The sequence below is a fragment of the Loxodonta africana genome, chromosome 4 (genome assembly GCF_030014295.1).
Source record: "Loxodonta africana isolate mLoxAfr1 chromosome 4, mLoxAfr1.hap2, whole genome shotgun sequence".
NCBI lineage: Eukaryota > Metazoa > Chordata > Mammalia > Proboscidea > Elephantidae > Loxodonta > Loxodonta africana.
This window is the reverse complement of record NC_087345.1, coordinates 37,729,374-37,753,414: the sequence shown is the minus strand read 5'-3', so window position 1 is coordinate 37,753,414 and position 24,041 is coordinate 37,729,374. Positions and strand designations below refer to the sequence as shown.

The following is a 24,041-nucleotide window of genomic DNA, read 5'->3' as shown; positions in this document are numbered from 1 at the left end:
TGATCCCGGGACAACTGGATATCCATATGTGAAAGAATGAAGTTGGACTCATACCTCAATACACATATGAAAATTAACTCCAAATGGATCAGCGACCTAAATATAAGAACTAAAACTCTTAAAAAAATATATAGAGTGTCTTACGCTGGGTTCTCTAGAGAAGCAAAACCAGTAAAGCATATAAATATATATAGAAAAGAGATTTATATCAAAGAAACAGCTCACATGATTGTAGAGGCTGGAAATGTCCCAAGTCCGTGGATTAAGATAGAGGCTTCTCCCAACTCACACAGATGCAGGGGCTGGCGAACCCAAGATTGGCAGGTTGGAAAGCAGGGCTCTTGCTCACAGGCTGTGAATATGACGAATCCCAAGATTGGCAGGCAAGACTGCAAGGCTTCTCCTGAATCATGTAGCTGCAGGGGCTGGCGAATCCAAGATTGGTAGGTCGAAGAGCAGGGCTCCGCTCACAGGCTGTGAAGATTGATGAATCCTGAGATCAGCAGATAAGCTGATAGCTCAAGTCCCAAGAACCAGAGTTGGCCGCAGGATCCAGACGAGCAAAAACCCAGAACATCTGCTTATATTCGGATGCAGGCCATACCCCCAAGGAAACACCCTTTCAACTAATTGGCTACTCACTGCAAATCCCATTATGTGAGTGATCACATATAAACACTGAGAATCATGGCCCAGGCAAGTTGACACACAATCTTAACCATCACATAGTGGTAAAGTTTTAAGATCTTGTTTTTGATAGTGGATTCTTAGATATGATACCAAAAACTTAAGCAACAAAAGAAAAAAAAATAGGTAAAGTGGGCTTCATCAAGATTTTGTGCATCAAAGGATTTTATCAAGAAAGTGAAGAGAACCCACAGAATGGGAGAATATATTTTGTAACCACATATCTGATAAGAGTTTAATATAGAGAATGTATAAATTGCTCCTCTAATGCAACAGCAAAAAGACAAACAACCCAATTAAAAAAAATCAAAGGACTTGAATAGACATTTCTCCAAAGAATATGTACAAATGGCCAATAAGCGCATGAGAATATGCTCAACAACATTAGTCGTTGTTGTTGTTATTGTTAGTTGCTGTAGAGTTGACTCCAGCAGTGACCTTGTGTGTAACAAATGAAACGTTGGCTGGCCCTGTGCCATCTTCATGGTTATTGGTATGTTTAAGTCCATTCATTAGTCTCTAAAACCCATTGCCATCTAGTTGATTCCAACTTATAGTGACCCTATAGGACAGAGTAGAGCTGACCTATAGGGTTTCTAAGGAGTGGCTGTTGGATTGGAACTGCTGGCCTTTTGGTTAACAGCTGAACTCTTAACCACTACACCACCAGGGCTCCATTAGGGAAATGCAAATCAAAACCACAATGTGATACCACTTCACATCCAGCAGGGTGGCTATTATCAGTAAAATAACAAGTGATGGTGAGGATATGGAGAAATTGGAATCCTGGTGCATCCCTGGTGGGAATTAAAATGGTGCAGTCACTGTGGAAAACAGTTTGGTATTTCCTCAAAAGGTTAAATATAGAATAGCCATATGACCCAGCAATTCCACTCTTAGATATATACCCAGAAGAATTGAAAGCAGGGACTGAAACAGATACTTGTATGTGAATGTTCATTTTAACATTATTCACAATAGCCAAAAGGTGGAAACAATCCAAATGTCCATCAACAGATGAATGGATAAACAAAATGTGTTATACACTTATAACGGAGTATTATTCAGCCATGAAGAGAAATGAAGTTCTGATACGTGCTATGACATGGATGAACCTTGAGAACACTAACTAGTTAACCAGTTGCTGTTGAGTCAACTCTGACTCATGGCAACCCCATGTGTGTCAGAGTAGAACTGTGTGCCATAGGATTTTCAACGGCTGAGCTTTCAGAAGTAGATCAGTAGGCCTTTCTTCCAAGGTGCCTCTGGGTGGATACTTGAACTTCCAGCCTTTTAATTAATAGCCAAGCACGTTAACCATTTGTGCTACCCAGAGAGATACTGTTTGAAAACATTATGCCAAGTGAAATAAGTCAGACACAAAAGAATAAATATTGTATGATCTCACTTACGTGAGATACCTAGAATAGGCTGATACATAGAGACAAAAGTAGATTAGTGGTTACCAGAGGCTGGGAGAAGGGGGAGTGGGGAGTTATTGATTTAGGGGTACAGAGTTACTGTTTGGAGTGATGAAAAACTTTTAGAAATAGATAGTGGTTATGGGTGCACAACATGATGAAAGTAATTAATGCCACTGAATTGTACACTAAAAAATGGTTAACATGGCAAACTTCTGTTATATATATTTTACCACAATAAATTTTTTACAAAGAATGAGAAAATATGATAAGTAATGATAGATAACACTTATGCAGTGCCTACTGAGTACCAGGTATTATACTAAGGGCTTTACCAACATTAACGCATTTAATCTGTACCACAGTCTTACAAAGGGGGTAATATTGTTACTTCCATTTTACACATAAGGAAACTCAGATTGAGACTGGGGCTTTAAGGGAACAAAACAGGTACTATGACAAGGTGAGGCCATTTCAGGTAGGGCCCTGGGGAAAGTTTTCTTCAAGAAGGTGATATTGATGAGGATGAGAAAAGGTGGTGGTAGGTGTTCCCACAGAGAGCTGGGGACAGAGCACTCCAAGTAGACTGGAGAGCAAGTACAAAGGATCAAAGGGGAGAAGGGATTGGTTGGCTTGAAGAACAAAGGGTTAGTGTGGTTGAGTATAAGGAGATAGTGAGAAAGAGTATTTTTGAGAGGAGGTTGGGGAAGGAAGCGGGGACTCGATCCTACTGGCCTTGTAGGCTGTAGGAAGGAGTTTGAATTTTATTCTCAAAGCATAAGGGAGCCTTTGAAGGGAAGTGAAATGATTGGATTTGGATTCCTAAATAATGGCTGCCTGTGGGAAATGGGTGAGAAATTGGGCACAGTGGAAGCAGAGAGACTTGCAGGAGGCTACTGTAGTAGTCCAGGCAAGAAATAATGTTGGTTTGGTCTACAGTGGTGGTGACAAATGTGGAGAGAAACAGATGGGCTCTGTTGATTATAATTATCCAACTGAAGGATATTGAAGACTTGAACTGATGTTGTGACAGTGAGGGTGGAGAGAGGGATTAAATGAAACAGCTTTTTAAGATGTAGAATTCAGAGGTGTTGGTGATCAATTAGAAGATGAATATAATTTTTGTTGATTTTTAGATGCCTTTGGGGCATTGTTATGGATTGCATTATGTCCCTCCAAGATATGTGTTGAATTCCTTTAGGCCGTCTATAGACTGAGATGGTGAGAGATTCAGAAACTGTCTCTTACAGATTGGATGTGATCTTGTTTGGAAATAGGATTTTTCTTTTGTTATGTTAATGAGACCATGCTGATGTAGGGTGGATCCTAAACCTAATCACTTCTGAGTTATAAAAAGAGCAGAATAAACACAGAGACACACATACAAGAGCAGATGCCATGTGAGGAGCATCTACAAGCCAAGGAACCAAGGAATGTCTGGGGCTACTGAACAAGGAAAGAATTGACACATCCAAGACGTTGATTTGAACTTGTAGCCTCAGAACTGTGAGAAAATAAATTTTTGTCCTTTAAACCCATCCAATTGTATTTCTGTTACAACAACGCTAGGTAACTAAGACAGACATCCAGGAAGAGCCACAAAGTAGGTAGTTGGAAAGCGAGTTAGGAATCCACCTTTCCTAATACAGAGTGATGACTTTGTGCCAGACTCAGTGTTGGGGCCAACACAGTCCTCTTTGGGCTATATGTGCCTTAAGGGGAGTGGCCAGGTCTGACTGGTCTTTGTTTCCCAGGCATCTATAATGTGTCCAACATATAATAATTTGTTTGTTGAACTGGAAAGAAGGTGTGTTCCTCCACTTAGTGGAGAAGACAGATGGGAAGATTGATGATTATAGTACAGTAAGATAAGAGGTATAATGGGCTGGGTATATGTGTTTCCAAAGGAGTCAATACTTGAGCTATAGGAAGAGTAAAAGCCAAGTAGCCATGAGAGAAGAGTGTTTTCCTGTCAGTCCATGACCAGTGAGGCAAGATCCTCTGCCATTCTTCCATCTCCCCCACAACCTGGTCTTGGAAGAGTCCTCTTGAGAAGTTTGTTATCTAACATACCAGCTGTTACTGATTACTGCTCATTGACATTCTCCTGAGGCTCCTTTCTCCCTCTCTGTGACCACTTAAAAAAAAAAATCGATTCCAAATGCAGACCCTTGCTTCTCTGAGGCAGTAGGAGAGGGCTAGCCTAGAGCAGTAGGTAGTTGAGGTGTCACTGAGTATCAGCCTCCTCTGCTTAGCAATATCTCTATGTACTCTAACCCAGAGCTCCTGAGCTTGTGGAGCTCTTGTGCTATGGACTTTTGTTGAAGCCAGTAGATCTTTTCTTAGAATAATGTATTTAAATATATAAAATAAAAACATTGGATCGCAAATTAAGCCACTATATTAATATACAGATACATAATAATACTTTAAAAAATTTGAGATATGGTAATATATCCTAACACATTAAATAGCAAGATCTAGCAGCAGAAAGTACCATAATTTCAAAGTAGAAAGGGGCATAAACGATAGTTTGAGATATCTACAGTGATTAGCACCACTCATCTGTCAGTTTGGTATACTGTGGTGGCTTGCATGTTGCTGTGATGCTGGAAGCTATGCCACCCGTATTTCAAATACCACCAGGGTCACCCATGATGGACAAGTTTCAGCAGAGCGTCTAGTCTGAGACAGTCTAGGAAGAAGGACCTGGCTGTCTACCTCTGAAAAAATTAGCCAGTGAAAACATTATGAATAGCAGCATAACATTGTCTGATATAGTGCTGGAAGATGAGCCCTAAGGTTGGAAGGCACTCAAAATATGACTGGGGAAGAGCTGCCTCCTCAAAGTAGAGTGTACCTTAATGATGTGGATGGAATCAAACTTTCGGGACCTACGTTTGCTGATGTGGCACAACTCAAAATGAGAAGAAATAGCTGCAAACATCCATTTATAATAGGAATGTGGAATGTGGAATGTATGAAGTATGAATCTAGGAAAATTGGAAGTTGTCAAAAACAAAATGGAACGCATAAAGCTCAGTATCCTAGGCATTAGTGAGCTGAAATGGACTGGTATCGGCCATTTTGAATCAGGCAATAATATGGTCTACTATACCTTAATGGTATGGATGGATTCAGGTTTTCAGGGCCTTCATTTGCTGAGGCAGCATGACTCAAAATGAGGAGAAACAGCTGCAAACATCCATTAATAATTGGAACATGAAATGTAGAAAGTATGAATCTAAGAAAACTGGAAATCATCAAAAATGAGATGGAACCCATAAAGATTGATATCCTAGGTATTAGTGAGCTGAAATAGACTGGTGTTGGCCATTTTGAATTGGACAATCAGGTGGTCTACTATGACAGGAATGACAAATTGAAGAGGAGTGACATCACATTCGTCTTCAAAAGAACATTTCAAGATCTATCCTGAAGTACGGTGCTTTCAGTGATGGGATAATATCCATACACCTACAAGGAAGACCAGTTGATAGGACTATTATTCAAATTCAAGCACCAACCACTAAGTCCAAAGATGAAGAAATTTAAAACTTTTACCAATTTCTGCAGTCTGAAATTTGATCAAACATGCAATCAAGATGCATTGATAATTACTGGTGATTGGAATTAAAAAGTTGGATAAAAAGAAGAAGGATCAATAGTTGGAAAATATGGCCTTGGTGTTAGAAATGACACTGCAGATCACATGATAGAATTTTGCAAGATCTATGACTTCTTCATTGCAAATATCTTTTTTCAGCAACATAAACGGCAACTATACAGGTGGACCTTGCCAGATGGAATACACAGGAATCAAATCACCTACACCTGTGGCAAGAGATGATGGAGAAACTCAATATCATTTAATCAGAACAAGGCCAAGGATTAACTGTGGAACAAACTATCAATTGCTCATATGCAAATAAAGTTGAAGCTGAAGAAAATTAAAACAAGTCCACTAGGTCCAAAATACAACCTTGTGTATATTCCAACTGAATATAGAGATCATCTCAAGAATAGATTTGATGCATTGAACACTAATGACCAAAGACCAGACGGGCTGTGGGAATGACATCAAGGATATCATACATGAAGAAAGCAAAAGGTCATTAAAAAGACAGGAAAGAAAGAAAAAGATCAAAATGGATGTCAGAAGAGACTCTAAAATTTGCTCTTGAACATCGAGTAGTTTGTGAAAGAAGAAATGATGAAGTAAAAGAGTTGAGCAGAAGGTTTCAAAGGGCGGCTTGAGAAGACAAAGTATTATAATGGCATGTGCAAAGACCTGGAGGTAGAACACCAAAAGGAAAGATCACGCTTGTCATTTCTCAAACTAAAAGACAAAAATGTGTGTGAACTTGGCTAGGCCATAATTCCCAGTATTGTGGGACTATCCACTATTTTGTCATCTGATGTGATTTTCCTACATGTTGTAAACCCTATTTCTATGATGTTAATGAGGTTGGATTAGTGGCAGAACTAAATTTATAAGATTAGGCTGTGTTTTAAACCAATCTATTTTGAGATATAAAAAAGAGAAGCAAGCAGAGAGACATGGGGACTTCCTACCATCAAGAAACAAGAGCCAGGAGAATAGTGTGCCATTTGGACCCAGGGTCCCTGTGCTGAGAAGCTCCTTGACCAGGGAAGATTGATGACAAGGACCTTCCCCCAGAGCCAACAGAGAGAAAGCCTTACCTTGGAGATGGCACCCTGAATTCGGACTTCTAGCCTCCAAGACTGTGAGAGAATAAGTTCCTCTTTGTTGTAGCTGTCTACTTGTAGTATTTCTGTTATGGCTGCACTAGATAACTAAGACAATGCCCATGGAAACAGCAGTCAAGAAATCAAATGACGTATTGCACTGGGTCAAATCTGCTGCAAGAGATCTTTTTAAAGTGTTCTAAAGTAAAGATGTCACTTTGAGGACTAAGGTGTGCCTAACGCAAGGCAATTTTCAATTGCCTTATATGCATGGAAAAGCTGGACAATGAATAAGGAAGACTGTGGAAGCATTGATTTGTTTGAATTATGGTGTTGGTGAAGAATATTGAATACTGCCAGAAGAACGAACAAATCTGTCTTGGAAGATGTGCAACCAGAATGCTCCTAGGAAGCCTGGATGGTGAGACTTCACCTCACATACTTTGGACATGTTATCAGGAGGGACCAGTCCCTGGAGAGGGATAGCATGCTTGGTAAATTAGAGGGTCAGTGAAAGAGAGGAAGACCCTCGATGGGATGGATTAACACAGTGATTGCAATGATAGGCCCAAGCATAACAACAATTGTGAGGATGGCACAGGACGGGGCAGCGTTTTACTCTGTTGTACATAGGGATGCTATGAGTTGGAACCAATTTGAAGGCACCTAAAAACAACTACAACAGCAATGTAACCGGGTTGCCTGATGAGATATTGACTTAAAGTATTCAAACACTGATCCAGGTATTTATTCTTTCAATAAATGTTTGTTGACAGCCTACTGCATGCCGAACACTGAGGTTCATGCTGGATTCAAAGTGTAGAATAACTCTTCTAGAGTTTATACTCTACCGGCAGACAGACAATAAATTAGTTTTAGAAAAGCAATAATCATAAGAAGTAGTTTGAAGGAAACAAATGGGATGCCATATACAGAACAGCAGCTGGTGTAGGGATGGGAGAACTATGGTCATGTGTTCATGAGGAGGTGACATTTAACTTGAGACCTGAAAGATTAAAAGGAGCCAGCCTCCTTGTGAACTAGAAGAAGTAGCATGTGTAAAGGCCCTTAGGCCAAAATATGGTAATATTTCAATAATCTGAAAGAAAGTCAGTCCAGGAGATGAAGTAGAGTGAACAAGAAGAGTAGCAAGGGATGCATTTGAAGTAGGCAGGTACCAGCTCAGGTAGGACCTGGGAGGCATTTGGACTTGATTCTAAGTGTGATGGGAATCCATTGAAGAGTTACAGGCAGGGAGTCACATAGCCTATTTTCTGTTTTAAAGGATCGCTCTGGTTCCTGGACAGAGAACAGATTGTAGCATGAAATGGAGAGACTGAGATCAGCAGATCAGGAGCTAGATAATAGATGCTCCTTGTTAATGGGTGGAGATTGTGGAGACTGAGAAGATGGATTTGAGATAGGTTTTTTTTGAAACTGCTGGGATTTTCATGAATTAGACTTGAGGAATAATGAAAAGAGAGGAGTCGGGGTGGTTCTAGTGGCATTTATCACGATGGGGAAACTGTATGAGCCCCAGACACCCTTTTAGCTCAGTAATGAAGTCACTCCCTTCATCCAAAAATTGGACAGGCCCATGAAACAAAATGAGACTAAAGGGGCACACCAGCCCAGGGGCAAGGACTAGAAGACAGGAGGGGATAGGAAAGCTGGTAATAGGAAAACCCAAGTTCAAGAAGGGAGAGTGTTGACATGTGGGGTTGTTAACCATATCATAAAACAATATATGTACTGTTTAATGAGAAACCAGGTTGCTCTGTAAACCTTGTCTCTGTAAAGAACAAACAAACAAACAAAAAAACCCGTGCAGCACAGTTCTTCTCTGACACACATGAGGTCGCCATGAGTTGGGCTGGACTTGAGGGCAAATGGTTTTTGTAGGGGGAGGCTTTTTTTGCAGTAATCAAAATGATGGTGGGCATTACTGGTATTTTGTGGACAGGAGTCAGGGATGCTGAAATTCTTGGATCATGCAGAACAACCCCTCCACCCGAAATGAAGAAATATCCCACCCAGAATTCTAGTACCTCCCCTGTGGAAAAACATTGGTGGATTGAGTCTTCCAACTCTACAAATATAGCAAAGCGCAGTTTTTACACTGTCACCATTCATATCTTTTTTGGGAATTATTTTAGTAGTCACTGAGTGGTACAAATGGAACCCAAATGTTGGTGGTTCAAACCCACACAAAGATGATTCAGAAGAAAGGCCTGGTGATGTGCTTCTGAAAGTCACAGCCTTAAAAACCCTATGGAGCACAGTTCTACTCTGTGCACATGGGATTGCCATGAGTCAGAATTGATTAAGTGGCAACTAGTTTGTTTTTTTGGTTTTTCTCTTTTTATAAATCATTGACTGAAATTAGCCATAGAGAGGGGGTGGGGGGATAAACCGGGATGGGGCCATTTGGATTGATGGGTAAAGCAGAAGAAAGAAGTATACATTTCGGAGAGTGGGACTTTGGCAGTGGGTAGGCTTAGGGGTGCAGTGGTTAAGCACTTGGCTGCTAACCAAAAGGTCAGTGGCTTGAAACTTTCTGCAGGAGAAAGACCTGGTGATCTGCTTCCATAAAGATTATAGCCTACTCCATCCTATAGGGTCGCTGTGAGTGGGGATCGTCTCAACAGCCCACAACAACAACAGCTTTGGGAGGCTGGTGGGCACTGAGAAGGTCCAAGAGGAGGAGGCAGGATGTTAAATACACACTTCACCACTTTGCATATTTCCTGCTGCGCATTGCCTGGTGCAGAGGCCACCCAGCCATGGCCTTAAACTTCCCTTCTCTGCTCCTCTTGCACACTTTGAGTTTTTCCTTTTGATCACTTGCATCCCCAATGTAAATTCTTCCTTCAGATGATCAGAGAGATACCATAAACTTAGAACCCGATCTATGCCCTATACTCTAGAAGAATAAAGAAAAGCAACAGGACCCTTAATGGCTAATAAAATCACCATCTAACTTGGGTGAATAATGATTCCTCTCATTTCCCTAGTTTGACGAAGATAGTTTTGTAATTATTTTCACACAGGTTATTTCATTTGAGCCTCACAGCAGCATTGAGAGCTAGGTAGGGCATGTAGTATTATTGCCTCCATTTTTCAGATACACTAATTGAGGCTCATGGACTTAATTTGCCAAAATCAAGCAGCCTGTGAGGGTCAGAATGGGAACCAGAATTCAGGCACAGGGCTCCTTCTGTCTGCTAACCACAAATGGGCCCCTGCGTAAAGTAATAGGAAATGATGAAGAAACTGCTTCAAGATAAGTTTATCCCAAAGAGGAACCAAAATGCAGAATTAAAATGCTTCCAAAAGAGACGCATTTCATCAATGTGGAAGAAATCAGTAGGCATCTGGTGGGTGTTTGCCCTCGCCTCAAGGAAAAATAAAATAAGGGAGTCCTCTTAGTGCCTTAGAGTCCCTGGATGGTGCAAAAATTTAACTTGTTTGGCTGTTAACCTAAAGGTTGGAGATTCGAGCCCACTCAGTGGCACCGCAGAAGAAAAGCCTGGTGATCTACTTCCAGAAAAACAAGCCATTGAAAATCCTATGGAGCACATTTCTACTCTGGCACACGTAGGGTCACCATGAGATGGCATCAACTGAAAGGCAACTGGCTTCTGGTTTTCAGTACCTCGGAAGTAAAATACTCGACTCTTGCTTGGTCCTCAACACTTGATGCCCCACTTTTATGTACGTTTCCTCATGCTATTGCCATAGCAGCTGCAGCATGGACGTGCACACGCTGCCAGAACCTCCATGAGTCTGGGTAAACCTATGGCAGGGCCACCGTTCACATGGTAGGGGCAGGGTACTATGTTGCTCAACTCTGGAAGGTGCCTTTCATACCCTAGAATATGTGGCTGGCGCCCCCTGGAGTCATGCGTGCACAACTAAAAAGCCTGTTGCCCTCGTGTTGATTCCGACTCATAGGACCCTATAGGACCCTATGAGTAGAACTGCCTCATAGGGTTTCCAATGAGTGGCTGGTGGATTTGAACTGACGACCTTTTGGCTAGCTGCTGATCCCTTTATTGTCAATGAAAAATACTGTGGAGAAGCATCAAGATTAAGCTCTTTCCCTTGTGATATGCTCACTACCCCCCTAAACACACACGTGCGCACACACACACACACACCAGCACTCACCCCTCCTCAGTAGCCTTCGCCCCAACTTGGTATGCTGGGGCTCAGTTCTCTCTTTTTTCAGCCCAAACATTCTTTGAGACAAGGTAGCTTTTTCCTCAACTGAAAAAAAGTTTCCCTCTCACAGCTGGCTAACGTGTAGGTGTGATGTTGTGGTTAGACATGGCAGGCAGGAGAAGGAGAATGACAGCTCTGAGGGAACCAAGAAAGCCCAAAGGGGAGACAAGGTTTAGAGCTAAATCAAGATTGGATTTTGTCATGAAAGGCAGAACTGGCAAAAGCATCATTACAAGGCATTAACCTTGTTACACACAGATGAACAAGCAGAGGCTGGGATTCAGAAATAAATTACACATAATAAACTAGACAGAATAGGTGAGAGCAACATTAGCAATTATGCCCTAAGGGGAGAGAAGGGCAAGATAGAAAATAAGCCAAAAAAAAGAGAGTAAGAATAATATCTGGACACAGGGTCGGCTGCACTATTTCCCCCTTTTTCTGCATGGTTCCCTAGGTATTAACTCTACTTTTGTGAGGAGGTTTCTGGGGAGCCTGTCTTTCTTTTGTTTTCATTTGCTGAAATGAGCCTAAGAAAGCCATTCAGAGGACTTATTTTTCCATTCAAGAGGACCTGTCCCTTTCTGTGTGTTTACACACAAAAGAATCCATTTCTATTCAGCTGGAGCAGGCCCTAGAGTTTGCATGAGGTCCAAGCCTCCTTTTTCCTACTTTCTTCCAGGCCCACTTTTGTAATTGGCTATAAAATCCTGCCTGTGGCCAGGGTGGTCCAGAGTGGTGAGAGGAGCAAGCCCGTACCCAGTTGTTGAGGAAAAGTCAGGGACTAATTCTCAGTTCAATGAGTCGTGACTCATTTTTTATACTAAGTGACTTGCTTTTAGCTGCAAGAAACAGAAAACAACAGTGGCTTAAACCATGACACTTATTGTTAACTTAATAAAAAGTTTACAGGTTGGAGCTTCTGTGGCTCAGTGTTGTCCTCAAGAACCTAGGTTATTTCCATCTTTCCTCTGCACCAGTCTTAGCTGTTGATTTTCACCCTCCGGCTTCATTCTCATGGAAGCAAAATGGCTGCCACCATTCCCTCCCTTTTGGCTTCATACACTGTACTCGAAGGGAGGAAGTGAAGGAAGAGGGCAAAGAGGCTATCCTAAAGAGCCTCCTCTTATCAAGGAGAAAGCTGCTTCCCAGAAGCCCCTCCAGCCATTTCCATTTCTTACATCTCACTGGACAAAACTGGGCCACACAGCCACCCCGAGTTCCACCACCACCACTACCAGTTGTTGCTGTGTCAGCTCTGACTCATTGTGACCCCATGTGTGTCAGAATAGAGCTGTGCTCTATAGGGCTTTCAATGGCTGATCCTTCAGAAGTACATCTCCAGGCCTTTCTTCCAAGGTGCCTCTGCCTGGACTCTTTCAGTTTAGTAGCCAAACATATTAACTGTTTGCACCACCCAGATCTACGGGATGGAAAAACAAGTATCTGACAATGGGGAATGAGATTACCATTTGGCTTGGACCAAACATGGTTTCCCTCAGGCCTGAAACTCATTGCTACCTGAACGAAGTTAAATTTCTTTTGGCAAAGAAGAAGGCATAAATAACTGTCATGAGTGCGGCAGCAACTGTTTGTGTTTCTAATAAGGTAATGATAACAAACATGAATTGAGTGCTGCTAGGTGCCAGACGATGTTCTCAGCTTTACATGTGTTCTAATTCATTCAGTCCTCAGAACAGGTCCTTGGGAGTGATGCTGTTATCATCACTTCCATTTCATAGATGAGGAAACTCAGTTACAGAAATAATAAATAATGGGCACAAGATTACTCATCTAGTAAGTGACAGACCTGGGATTCAAACCCAGGCAGCCTGGCTCACTACCCCTATACTGCCTGTATTAGGTAAGATGGTGAAATACTCCAGGTAGCACAGTAAGCTCTCAGTGCATGTTAGCTGGTATTCTACTACTGCTGCTATCATTGTAATTTTCATCTCTTCTTCTTAACAACTGTACCAATCAAGCATCATTGTCTTGCCCCCCTTAACAGGATTAAATAAATTGCCCAGGCCACCCACTGGGTGAGAACCAAGCTTGAATGCAAACCTAACCACTCTGCCTCCTAGTCCCAGATAGTTTGTACCCTACCAGCGGCCTTTCAAGTTTGGAAATAATGACTTAATGTCTGTACTACTTACCTAAGCGATTGATCTAGGACTTAATTTAGAAAGCTACAGTTACAAAGGACAGTCATAAGTCAGGGAAGGGTGCAAGAAAGTGTGAGGTGGTAAATTAGAGCCAATGTCCTCCTTGTTCCCTTTCGGCTTTTGAGCTGCCTCTGTTTTTTGGAGCCAGTTTTTCACAAACAGCATATCTCATCACACCTCAGCAAAGGCCACCTATGGCATCATAATTCTTGGCTGACCAGAAGAGCTGCAGTTACTAAGCACCTACCATATATCAGACTTGTAAACCCTGTAGTGCAGTGGTTAAGAGCTACGGCTACTAACTGAAAGATTGGCAGTTTGAATCCACCAGATACTCCTTGGAAGGTCTATGGGGCAGTTCTAATCTGTTCTACAGGCTTATTATGAGTTGGAATCGACTTGACGGCAATGGGTTTTTTTATGGTATATCAGACCTGGGAGTACACTGTCCCATTTGGTCCTCGTGGGTGATCCATAATCCATGGACATTACTCTTTCTGTGTCATGGGATGAGCGGAGAATGGAGTCCTCCAACCAAAGATGGTGGACGTAGAACATTTCTGTTGCCCAGACAGAGATTATGCCCAATTCTTTAAGTTGGCCTCTCTGGGATGTTCAAATATTTAATAAAAACGATGAGCATGGTCAGCCGATCTTAAGTCTGAACAATCCTTGTTTTATTTTAAAGCAAAATGTGTGCTGTGGTTTTTTCTACTTTTTTTCAGTCTAAAGGTCACTCGATTTTTCTTTTTCTGCTCATAGTCATGAGGTTTCCTTATCTAAACAGTGATCTATTGTTCTTTCCGATCCTTAGACCCATGGAGATTTTTTTTTTTAACTTTGATTTTAACAGGACAGCTCCTCATCTTTCCCAATTGCATGAAAAGTTATCTTTTAACTGGGAGAAAAATACCTTTAATGGGCTTTCCAAAAATCTTTTTAAACTGGGTTTGCTATAGAATATTTTATGCAAGTAAGTCACTTTTTCTTAGTTATGACATCATTTCCTTGAAAAGTGATCATGGCATTGGAGGAATCCTTGCTAGCTTATCTTTTCCTCAAAGTGCAACTTCCACAAAGAAATACAGATGACGCTTTAAAGGCTTCAGAAATCAATTTAGTTCATGAATCCGTTTAGTTTAGGTGTTAATGAAACTTGGTGGGTTTTAAAATAACGAATATTTAATAAGACATAAATTGAAAGACATAAACACTTTTGGCAATAATATAATGAAGTTAATAAGCCTCATTCTCCCCCCATGCCCACCTCCCCTCTCCAAAAACAAGGCGATTTTAGGAGTTGTTTACTGAAGTTTGCTGGTTCTCCCATTGGCTTAAACTTAAATGTGCCTTTGAAAACCTTAATACAGTTGGGAACTGAGCTCTGGCAGATAAAGTATGCTATCACACTGTGTTCAGTAGCTACAGACGGCAACGGCTCTTTCTAGCTCCATATCTTTTAGAGATTTGTGTTACAAACTCAGTTTCCTGTCGTTGAAGGCAGGAAGCAGCATGAAGCACTTCATTCCTTTAAACAAGAAAGAAAAAGACATTTTGGTCGACACTCTCCCTGCTCTGGGTTTAAAGAGGGGCTTTATTTAATGATCAGGAACAAGCATGTGATTATCTGTGCTCAAAGCCTCAGACAATTTAAATGTCTTGGGGTTGAGAGTTACGCTTTTCATTTCCTGGTCAAGAGCATCAGCATCAGGTTCAGACCTTTTGCTTGGTTCCTCTTTAGCTCTGTGGCTCTGTCTTACACACCACCCATGACCATATTTTCCCCTCTGAATTAATTACCCTGTCTTTGGGCTTCACCTTGGACTCCTCTTGTCTAACCAGGGTCCCTCCTCTCTGCCATCACACCCATTAGGATTATCTGTCTCACATCTTGGGAAATGACTTGTGTTTAACCTCACAGAAACCAAAACCGAACTCAAATGAATTGCAGCAGGAACCTGCAAACAGCCAAGAACAAGACTGTCTCCCTCCCAATTCAGCAGTGGACTCTCTCCTAGCAATAAAGTGGAAATCAGCTTCGTATCATATGAAGTGTTAAATGGATGGCTAGCTCACCGCTGGCAGTCAATACATGTTAATACATAGTAAACAAATGGCTTCCCATGGGTTGGGCAACAATGGTGACTTTGCAGATAGCGGCATTGAAAGGTTGCTCTTGGGGATCTTGTTTAAGAAAATACATTTGGTGCTCAGGAATGGGATCCATCCTAGGAAGAGATGAGTGACATTTGATCATTATAATGAGAATTATTGCTGTTAAAAATTATCTCTTTTTTTTTTGTGTGTGTGTGTACGTTTGTGTGCATGTTCAGAAAGACGGGAATCAACCCGAAAGAGTACAACCGATCGCATCATCTACATTGATCCATTCCGACCTGACATCGGTTTATGGCACCGTGGTCATGAACAGGACTGTTTTATTCTTGGGGACTGGAGATGGCCAGTTACTTAAGGTTGGTTTCCTGTGCCTTCTTCAATATCTATTTTAATAATGATTCTTTTTTTTTTTTTTTTTTTTTTGCTTTTTTCTCTTTGTTTATTGCTTCTGGATTATACACAAGACTATACGAATTGCATTGTGAATTCCTCTGAGACCCCAGAAATGCCCTGAAAGAAATTCTGGAAATGTGTACTTAATAACCACCCTAGCCATGGAATGAAACACCAGCTACTTAGTGTTCTGCAAGAGTGCCAAGATATTTTGCCTTCTTTACTCATACGCTCCCTGGGTGAAGTAAATGGGGGTCTGGTCCCTACCCCATCCCTGACTCACCGTCCTAAGACATTTAACCTTTCGGTTCTATCTTCTTTATAATGGAATGTGCAAAGCACCTGATTTCTCACAACTTCAAAGAAATGAGAGATTATAGGGCTTGAAACGAAGACAAAACAGGTGTTCCTTCCCTCCAGCCCGCTTGCCACCCACAGAAGGGGTTTGTTTTCTGCCCTTTGTACCCACACACACCACGGAGAGGTTAGAGATCTGAAACCCTTTGAGACTTCACTTGACTTTTATCTCCGAGGACTGTTTTTTTCCCACTGTATGCATAGGCTCTTACCAAGTCAAGATTTTTATTCCTTGACAGGAGAACGGGGAAGAAAATAAAATCAGAGATACCAAATAACTTGTCCAAAATTATGTAGTGGTCATTGTGTTATTTACCAACGATCATGATGATGACACAGGCATGGACGGCATTTTGTCCTGCTATACATTAGGCTGCCATGAGTCAGGTGCGACTTGATGGCAACTAACAACATTTTATCATTATCATCAGCATGCATCTGTTGTGGTCTTCACCAGTGGTCATGGTTGGGAACCACACAAATTCTGTCTTGCTAGACTGATAACTGCTTTGTCGTTCCGTAGCCAGTCAATTTACTATCAGCTCAGATTCTTAACTGAATACTGATAAATCTGTTTCCAAACTGATCTGCCACTGATAACTAGCTGTGTGACTTTAGGTGCATCACTTAACCTCTCTGGGCCTCCATTTCCTCATCCATGAAATGAGATTGTACTAGACAGCCTAGAAAGCCCCCTTCTACTCTGATAGTCTCTAGTTCCATCCCCCATCCTAGCCAAACCTATTTACTTGCTGTTCTCCAAATGTGCGTTGCGTGGCCCTGCTTCTGTATCTTTGCTCTTACTGTACCCCCTGCCTGGAATGCTTACTTTCTGTCTGCTTCACTGACTCCTATCTAACTCTCCACAGCCCATCTGTCAGTTTGCTGTACTGTGGTAACTTGTGTGTTGCTGTGATGCTGGAAGCTATGCCACTGGTATTTCAAATAGCAGCAGGGTCACTGTGGTGGACAAATTTCAGTGGAGTTTCCAGATTAAGACAGGCTAGGAAAAAAGGCCTGGTAATCTACTTCCAAAAATTCGCCACTGAAAACTTCATGGGTCTCAACAGAATACTGTCCGATACGGTGCTAGACGATGAGCTCCCTAGGTTGAAAGGCACTCAAAATGCACAGTGGGTGCAACAGTGGACTCAAGCATACCGACAATCTTGAAGATGGTGCAGGCCCAGACAACGTTTTGTTCTGTTATACATGGGTCGCCATGAGTCAGAACCAACTTGATGGCAACTAACAACCACCACCTATCTATGCTTTGATTCTGCTCAAATGTCACCTCTTCTTTGAGGGCTTCTAAACCTTAAATGATCTTGTTTTCCCCTCCTTTCCTACAATACTCGTTATCTGTATCATTCTTTTGGCTCATTACAAATGCCTTGCTTTGGTACCTCACCCTCTCACTTGTATTTGACTTGCCTTCCCAACTGAATTTTAAGTGTCTTGAGAAGAGGCCACGAATTCCCATAGCCTGATATGGTGCTGAGTGCCTGGTAGGCATTTGATTTAATCTGTTTTCTTTGGAGGAAACCCAGTAACATATGGGAGGGTGTTTGTATACATATTCTTTTAAAATATACATTGATCATCTTTCCTGTTGCGTTGGCTTTATTTCCTGGGGATAGGTAAATACCCATCAGTCATCCTATACAAGCTGCTCAGTGCCACAAGGAAACATCTGTAGCTTCACCAACCTGGTCAGGCTGACTGGACCCACAGACCTGGCAGAAGTCTCCACCAATCCTAACTGGGCCTCCTCACCAATTATCTTTTCAGATTTGGGATATTTTTGACAAGTGTTTTGACAAGAACACTGTTTCCCCAAAGCCAAGCCAACCAAACTGTTACATGGTGAGTTGGAGGTGCAGGAACACCCAGCTATAAATAGTCCCCTGTGGGAAGGCCTGGTTTCGCCTGTCCTGTTTGTTCAGCCCAGCAGTTTGTGTGCAGCTGGCCAGCGTTTAGTGATGTTGTGGCACGAGAGGAACAGGGATGCGCTACAGCCTTATGCTGCTAGGAGGAGGGGGCTGACTATGGTCTTGCTTTCCTCAGGATCTGTATGGGCTACCCCTTCAAAGGCCACAGCAAATAACAAGGGCAGGTTGTTTTGTTTGTTGTTGTTTGTTCTGTTACTGCTAACAGTCACTCTATGTGTTTTAATCTTCATTTAATCCTCTCCATAACCCCTTGTTGTTGTTATTGTTAGCTGCCATTGAGTTGCCCCTGACTTGTGTTGACCCCATGCACAATGAAACAAAACACTGTCCAGTCCTCTGCTATCCCCATGATGGTTGAATTTTGGACTGTTGTGATCCATAGGGTTTTCATTGGCTGATTTTCAAAAGCAGATTACCAGGTCTTTCTTTCTAGTCTGTCTTAGTCTGGAAGCGCCACTAAAACCAGTTAAGTATCCTAGCAACACACAAGCTTCCATTGACAGAGGAGTGGTGGGTGTGCGCGAGGTGCATTGGCTGGAAGTCGGACCGCCGTGTCCCGCGTGGAAGGTGAGAATTCTATCACTGAACCACCACAGTCCTCGAGGTAGGTGTACTACTCCCATTTTACAAATGAGGAAACCGAGGTCCAGAGAAGTTGCATAACTTGCCCAAGGTCACACAGTGTCAGAGCAGGGATTTGAACCTGGAGCAACTTCATGGACTGCGCTATTAACCCTCATGCTATGCTGACTTTGTAACCTCTGCCCCAAGCACAGTCACTCCCTGAGAGGTGGGCGTAGGCATGCTGATTGGGGTCTGTGGTGAGTAGCTGATGCTCCTGGGGTGGGTTAAGGAGTCTAGAGGCTCAGAGAAGGATCCCAGCTGTGGAAGGAGAAGGTTGACCATCTGACTGAGGGAATACATGGTGGTATTCTTGGGAATTAATTCCTCCTCTCAGAGATTCAGAAACCCTGGTAGCGTAGTGGTTAAGAACTATGGCTGCTAACCAAAAGGTTTGCAGTTTGAGTCCACCAGGCAGTCTTTGGAAATCCTATGGGACAGTTCTACTCTGTCCGAGTCGGCCGACTGGACAGCAGTGGATTTGGTTTTCTTTGTTTTTTGTTTGTTTCTCAGAGATTCCCTCAGGAAAATTCCCTCCTGCAGGAGGAGGTTGTGAGGGATGAATCTGAGCTGAGTTGGCCCCACCAGGCTCCCTAGAACAGCCCATAATTCCCGAGAGTCCCTCATTTATCCTGTCTGCAGATTCTTGGATGCAGCCCTGAAATTACTCAGAGTACTGAAGCCCAGGGATTGTACAGATGATATGGGAGACACAGATAATCCCAAATCCTTTTATTCAAAAGCTTCAAGGTTCTTCCTTGCCACCTTGTCACCAGAACTGTTAGAAAAGACAAGCATTGATAGACACAAGTTTGGCTTCCTAAGCCGCAGAGGTACTAATGAGCGGCGCAAAACAAAACCAAACCCAAAGCAGACGCTGGGAGGAAGAGAAGAAAGAAAGAGGGCTTGGATCTCCCACAGCCTGACTCATCAGTTTCCGAGTGATCAAGAGTTGATGGCATTTTGACATATGCTGGGCACCGTAGTATATGCCTGGTTGGATGAGAGGCAGATAACAACAATTGGGGGCCAACAACAATAACAGAAAAATTGACCTCTTAAATCTCTGAAAGCCTCATGGAGTTTTCATATAATTTGGTGCAGCTTTAAACATCATTTTATTAAATTTTTTTTTTCTTGCTGTAAAAGTAATGTATGCTCACATAGAGAGTTGTAAACTAGCAGGGCTGGGGAAGGCAAAGAAAAAAATACCCCTAATTCCATCACGTAGAGGCAACTGCTGTCTACACTTTGGTGTGTTTTTGTTTTATTTATTTTTTTTTACATAATTGAGGTCAGACTCTATGTACAATTTTTTATCCTTTCATTAAAAGGAAATGCTTATATTAAAATATTTTTGCAAATTCTTTGTAACAGCATTTTTATTCGCTGTTGTAAGGCACCCTAGTGGTGCAGTGGTTAAAGTGATCGACTGCTGATTGAGACATTAGTGGTTTGAAACCACCAACGGCTCTGCTGGAGAAAGATGTGGCCGTCTGCTTCCGTAGAGATTTACAGTCTTTGAAACTGTAGTGGGTCACTATAAGTTGGATTTAACTTGATGGCACTGGGTTTGGTTTTTAGGTTTTGTTGTTGGTTGCTACAGATTCGGTTCCGACTCACGGAGACCCCATGTGTGCAGAATAGAATTGCTCCATAGGGTTTTCAAGGCTGTGATATTTCTGAAGCAGACTGCCAGGCCTGTCTTCTGAGACGTCTCTGGGAGGCTTCAAACCGCCAACCTTTTAGCTACTACCTGTGGAAAGATTATGTGTTGAATTTAAGCTGAGACATTGAATCACTTTTAACGTGTTGTTAAAGACATGCATGTCTTCCAAGGTAAGGTTTTAATGACAATCTGTGAAAACACTGAAGACTTGATAGTATGTTAATACCTTAGCTGCTCTCCTTCTCCTGCCTCTACTCCTAAATCCTTTTGTAAGGTTTTAGAGAAATTGAAGGAATTTAGAGCTGAACGGGCCCTTTGAGAGCACCTAATCTGCCTCCTTATTTCATCGACGTGTGGTTCTAATGGCCATCAAACAAGTTATGTCGACTTTTTTCCCCAGTTATTTCCCCATTTTACTTCCTTTCTGAACATGATTGCAAGCTATAATTTTTCAGTTGTCAGCGTCTCCTCCGAGATCAGCTGAAAAAATATGGTCACTCTGAACTCAGCATTTGGGAATTCACGGTGCACGTGGTGTCCAGCAAGCACATTGCCAAGTGTGTGCATGCCTATGAACACACAGCACGTCTTTCTCCAGATCCCACAGCAGCCTAGCCTGTGGCTTGGATCCCTTTGAGCTGACTCTGATGTGTAGAGAAAATTGTCCTCATTTCAAGGGTGGAATTGAGTATTTTGAGCTTTTCCAGGTGGTAAAATAAGTAATAAGAGAATATGCATGAAATTTGAAATCTCTAACTTTATGCATGCCCATTAACCGTTCTTGTAAGCATAAAAGATAAGAAGACAGAGGGTGAGGAATTATAATAGCTAGCATTTCTGAGCTCTTACTATATGCCAGGCATTAGAACCAACGTTTTCATGGGTTAACTCATTTAATCCTTACAGATAGATACGGTTACCACCTCACTTTATAAATGATAAAACCTGAGGCTTAGGAAGGCTAGAGAACTTCCTCAAGGTGATTTGAACAGAAGCAATCTGTCCTCAGAGTCCAAACTTTTAACCCCCAACATCCTGGGTGGCACAGTTAACATTCTCAGCTGCTAACTGAAAGATTAGAGGTTCAGATCCACCGAGAGACACCTTGGAAGAAAGGCCTGGAGATCTACTTCCAAAAAACCAGCCATTGAAAACCTTACGGAGCACAGTTCTACTCTGACACACATGGGGGTCAGCATGAGTGGGAATTAACTTGAAGGCAACAGTTTTCAAGCTGCACTAACAATTAAAATGTAAAAGGAGCCCTGGTGGCACAGTGGTCAAGTGCCACTCCGAGGGAGAAAAGACCAGGCCATCTGCTCCCATAAAGTCTAGGAAACCGCATGGGGCAGTTCTACTCTGTTATATAGGGTTGCGTGAGTCAAAATCGACTTAATGGCACACAACAACAAAAACGCAATTAAAATGTAGTCTATAGAGCTTGAGAGAGTTTGTGGAATTGGTTTTTTTTTTTTTTTTTTTTTCTTATTTTCTGTTTAATATTTGGGGTGTTTGAGTAGATACCAAGATGCAACTGTTGGGAGTTTCATGAGAAGGCCTTATGGCTTCTGTAGTTTCGGGAAAAGCCTCTTGGCAACCTAATTGAGTGCAGACTTCTGTATTAGAAGAAGGAAGAGCCTTCTCCTCTGGGAGCTTCAAGTATCACTTGGAGCCTTTGAAGCCCTATTGAGATTCCAGCTTTTCCTCACTGGGCTTCTTTGGAGCAAAGGTAGGTGTTCTGTGTCCAAGGTTTTTGAGTGGCTCCTGATAGATAGGAGGCCAATGTTGGGTTTCCCCAACATCCTGGGACTAAAGTAGGGTTCAGGAAAAAAAAAGAAGAAAAGCAAACCCACTGCCATCAAGTCGATTCCGACTCATAGTGACCCTATAGGACAGTGTAGAACTGCCCCATAGAGTTTCCAAGTAGTGCCTGGTGGATTCGAACTGCCAACCTCTTGGTTAGCAGCCATAGCACTTAACCACTACACCACCAGGGTTTCCAGGGCTCAGGGTACAGGAATCTAAATCGTGTTCCTTTCCCATACCCAGCAAATAGGCACTTCTCATTTGCTTATAGTTAGGGCTTCCTACCTATGTGGCCCTCAAAATTCAATCCCCACAAAAAGCTTTCATTTATCCAAATCATGGAGTGAAATTAAACCCAGTTCCAGAAAGTTCTTCCTGCATTCAAACAGAATGATACCCAAAGGATCTGTCTTGACTCTGCTTATTAAAGTTTTCAAGTGAAGGTAAGAGAAAAAAACAACAAAAAATTAAATCTTTATAAGGACAGGCTCTATTTATACTCCCACAGAAGGTTCCAATAAGGAAAAGGAGGCCTTGAAGAACCCAGGACAGGACCTGAGGCCAGATGTGGGGTGCGGTGAGGGTGGGGGACACTGAGCTAAGGTAATGAACTAAAAAGTAAAAGCAGCAGGAAGTGTCACAACTTGGAAACGGGCTCATGTTTAGCTGTTTAGAATGTCATATGAAGCCTGTTTCAAGGTTCACCCCCACCTCATTCCTTCCAGTTTGTGGGTTTGCAGGGACTCCCCAGTTTAGAACGATTACTCCCACGTAATCCACAAATTGAGTACCTTTGGCTCAGGCTGTATGCATCTCTTATTACTTACATTGAAATGAGTAGATTGGAAACGAGAGAGGAATTTGCCTTAATTTTTGTATTTCATCTTTATTACTCCTAACTACTGAAGCATATTAAGCACTACTGGATGTTCACCTTGCTTTCTTTTGTATGTGTGACTGTCTGTCGGGGGGGCTTACATCTCAATGTTTCTTTTATTTATTTATTTATTTTAGTGTTTCTTATAAATTGTTTATAGAAAAAAAATGAGAAGGGTTGATTTGTTTACCTTTCAACTAGTTAGCCCCATAGAATAAGGCATATTGTTGTATGCTGTCAAGTTGATTCCCACTCATAGCAACCCTATAAGACAGAGTAGAACTGTCCCATAGGGTTTCCATGGCTGTAATCTTTACAGAGCTCGACTGGCACATCTTTCTCCCACAGAGCAGCTGACGGGTTCGAACAACCGACCTTTTGGATAGCAGCTGAGTGCTTAAGCACTGCACTACTAGGGCTCTTGAATAAGGCATAAGAAAATTAATTTGGTGTAGAATCTTGTAGCTTTTTGAGTACCCATCGCTCTCCAATTTCATAGTGAGAGTAAAGGAAAAAAAAAAATGGACTTTTGTTTAATTCTTCTCCATCGTCCCACTCCCCCCCCACCCCTGTTTCCTTCACTGTGGTGTCCTGTCTGTGGATGGTACTGAACTTGTAATGCAAGGGTCTGGTGTGAAAGTCTGTACTTGGTTACTTTCAGGACTGTAGCTGGGGAGGGTTTTTTGTATGCAGCAAAAATCCCAAGGCTAGTTAATCAGCTACCATAAAACTTCAGGAAGATGTCAACAGAAGCAATATGTTGACATGTGCTGAAATCCTCCGTCAGGGAAAATTTGTTTTCTACACAGCCTTCAGAAAGAAATATCTAAAGAGCCCTATGAAATGGTGAATGCTAATACAGTCATTTGTTTTCTTTTAATAAATATTTACCGGGCACCTTTTATGTGCCAAGCACTGTTCTAGGTGCTGAGAATATAAAAGTGAACAAAACAGGCAAGGCCCCTGCTCCCACGGTGGGGAAAGAGACTGAAAACAAATAAATGGAGAAATCAATGATAAAGTCATTTCAGATAGTGA

The 24,041-nt window shown here is 42.0% G+C and overlaps 1 protein-coding gene across 2 annotated transcripts in view; it reads left to right on the top strand.

Annotated features, from left to right (window-relative positions):
* Nucleotides 1-24,041, top strand: part of PLXNC1 (plexin C1) — a 171,759-nt gene that overhangs the window by 13,699 nt on the left and 134,019 nt on the right. Inside the window, exon 2 of one of the 2 annotated variants that reach the window (XM_003405262.4) lies at nt 15,544-15,684. The exons of the other annotated variant lie outside the window; for it this stretch is intronic. Within the exon in view, the coding sequence (XP_003405310.1) occupies nt 15,544-15,684 (141 nt within the window). The remainder of the gene's footprint in view (nt 1-15,543; nt 15,685-24,041) is intronic. 2 annotated transcript variants of the gene reach the window in all.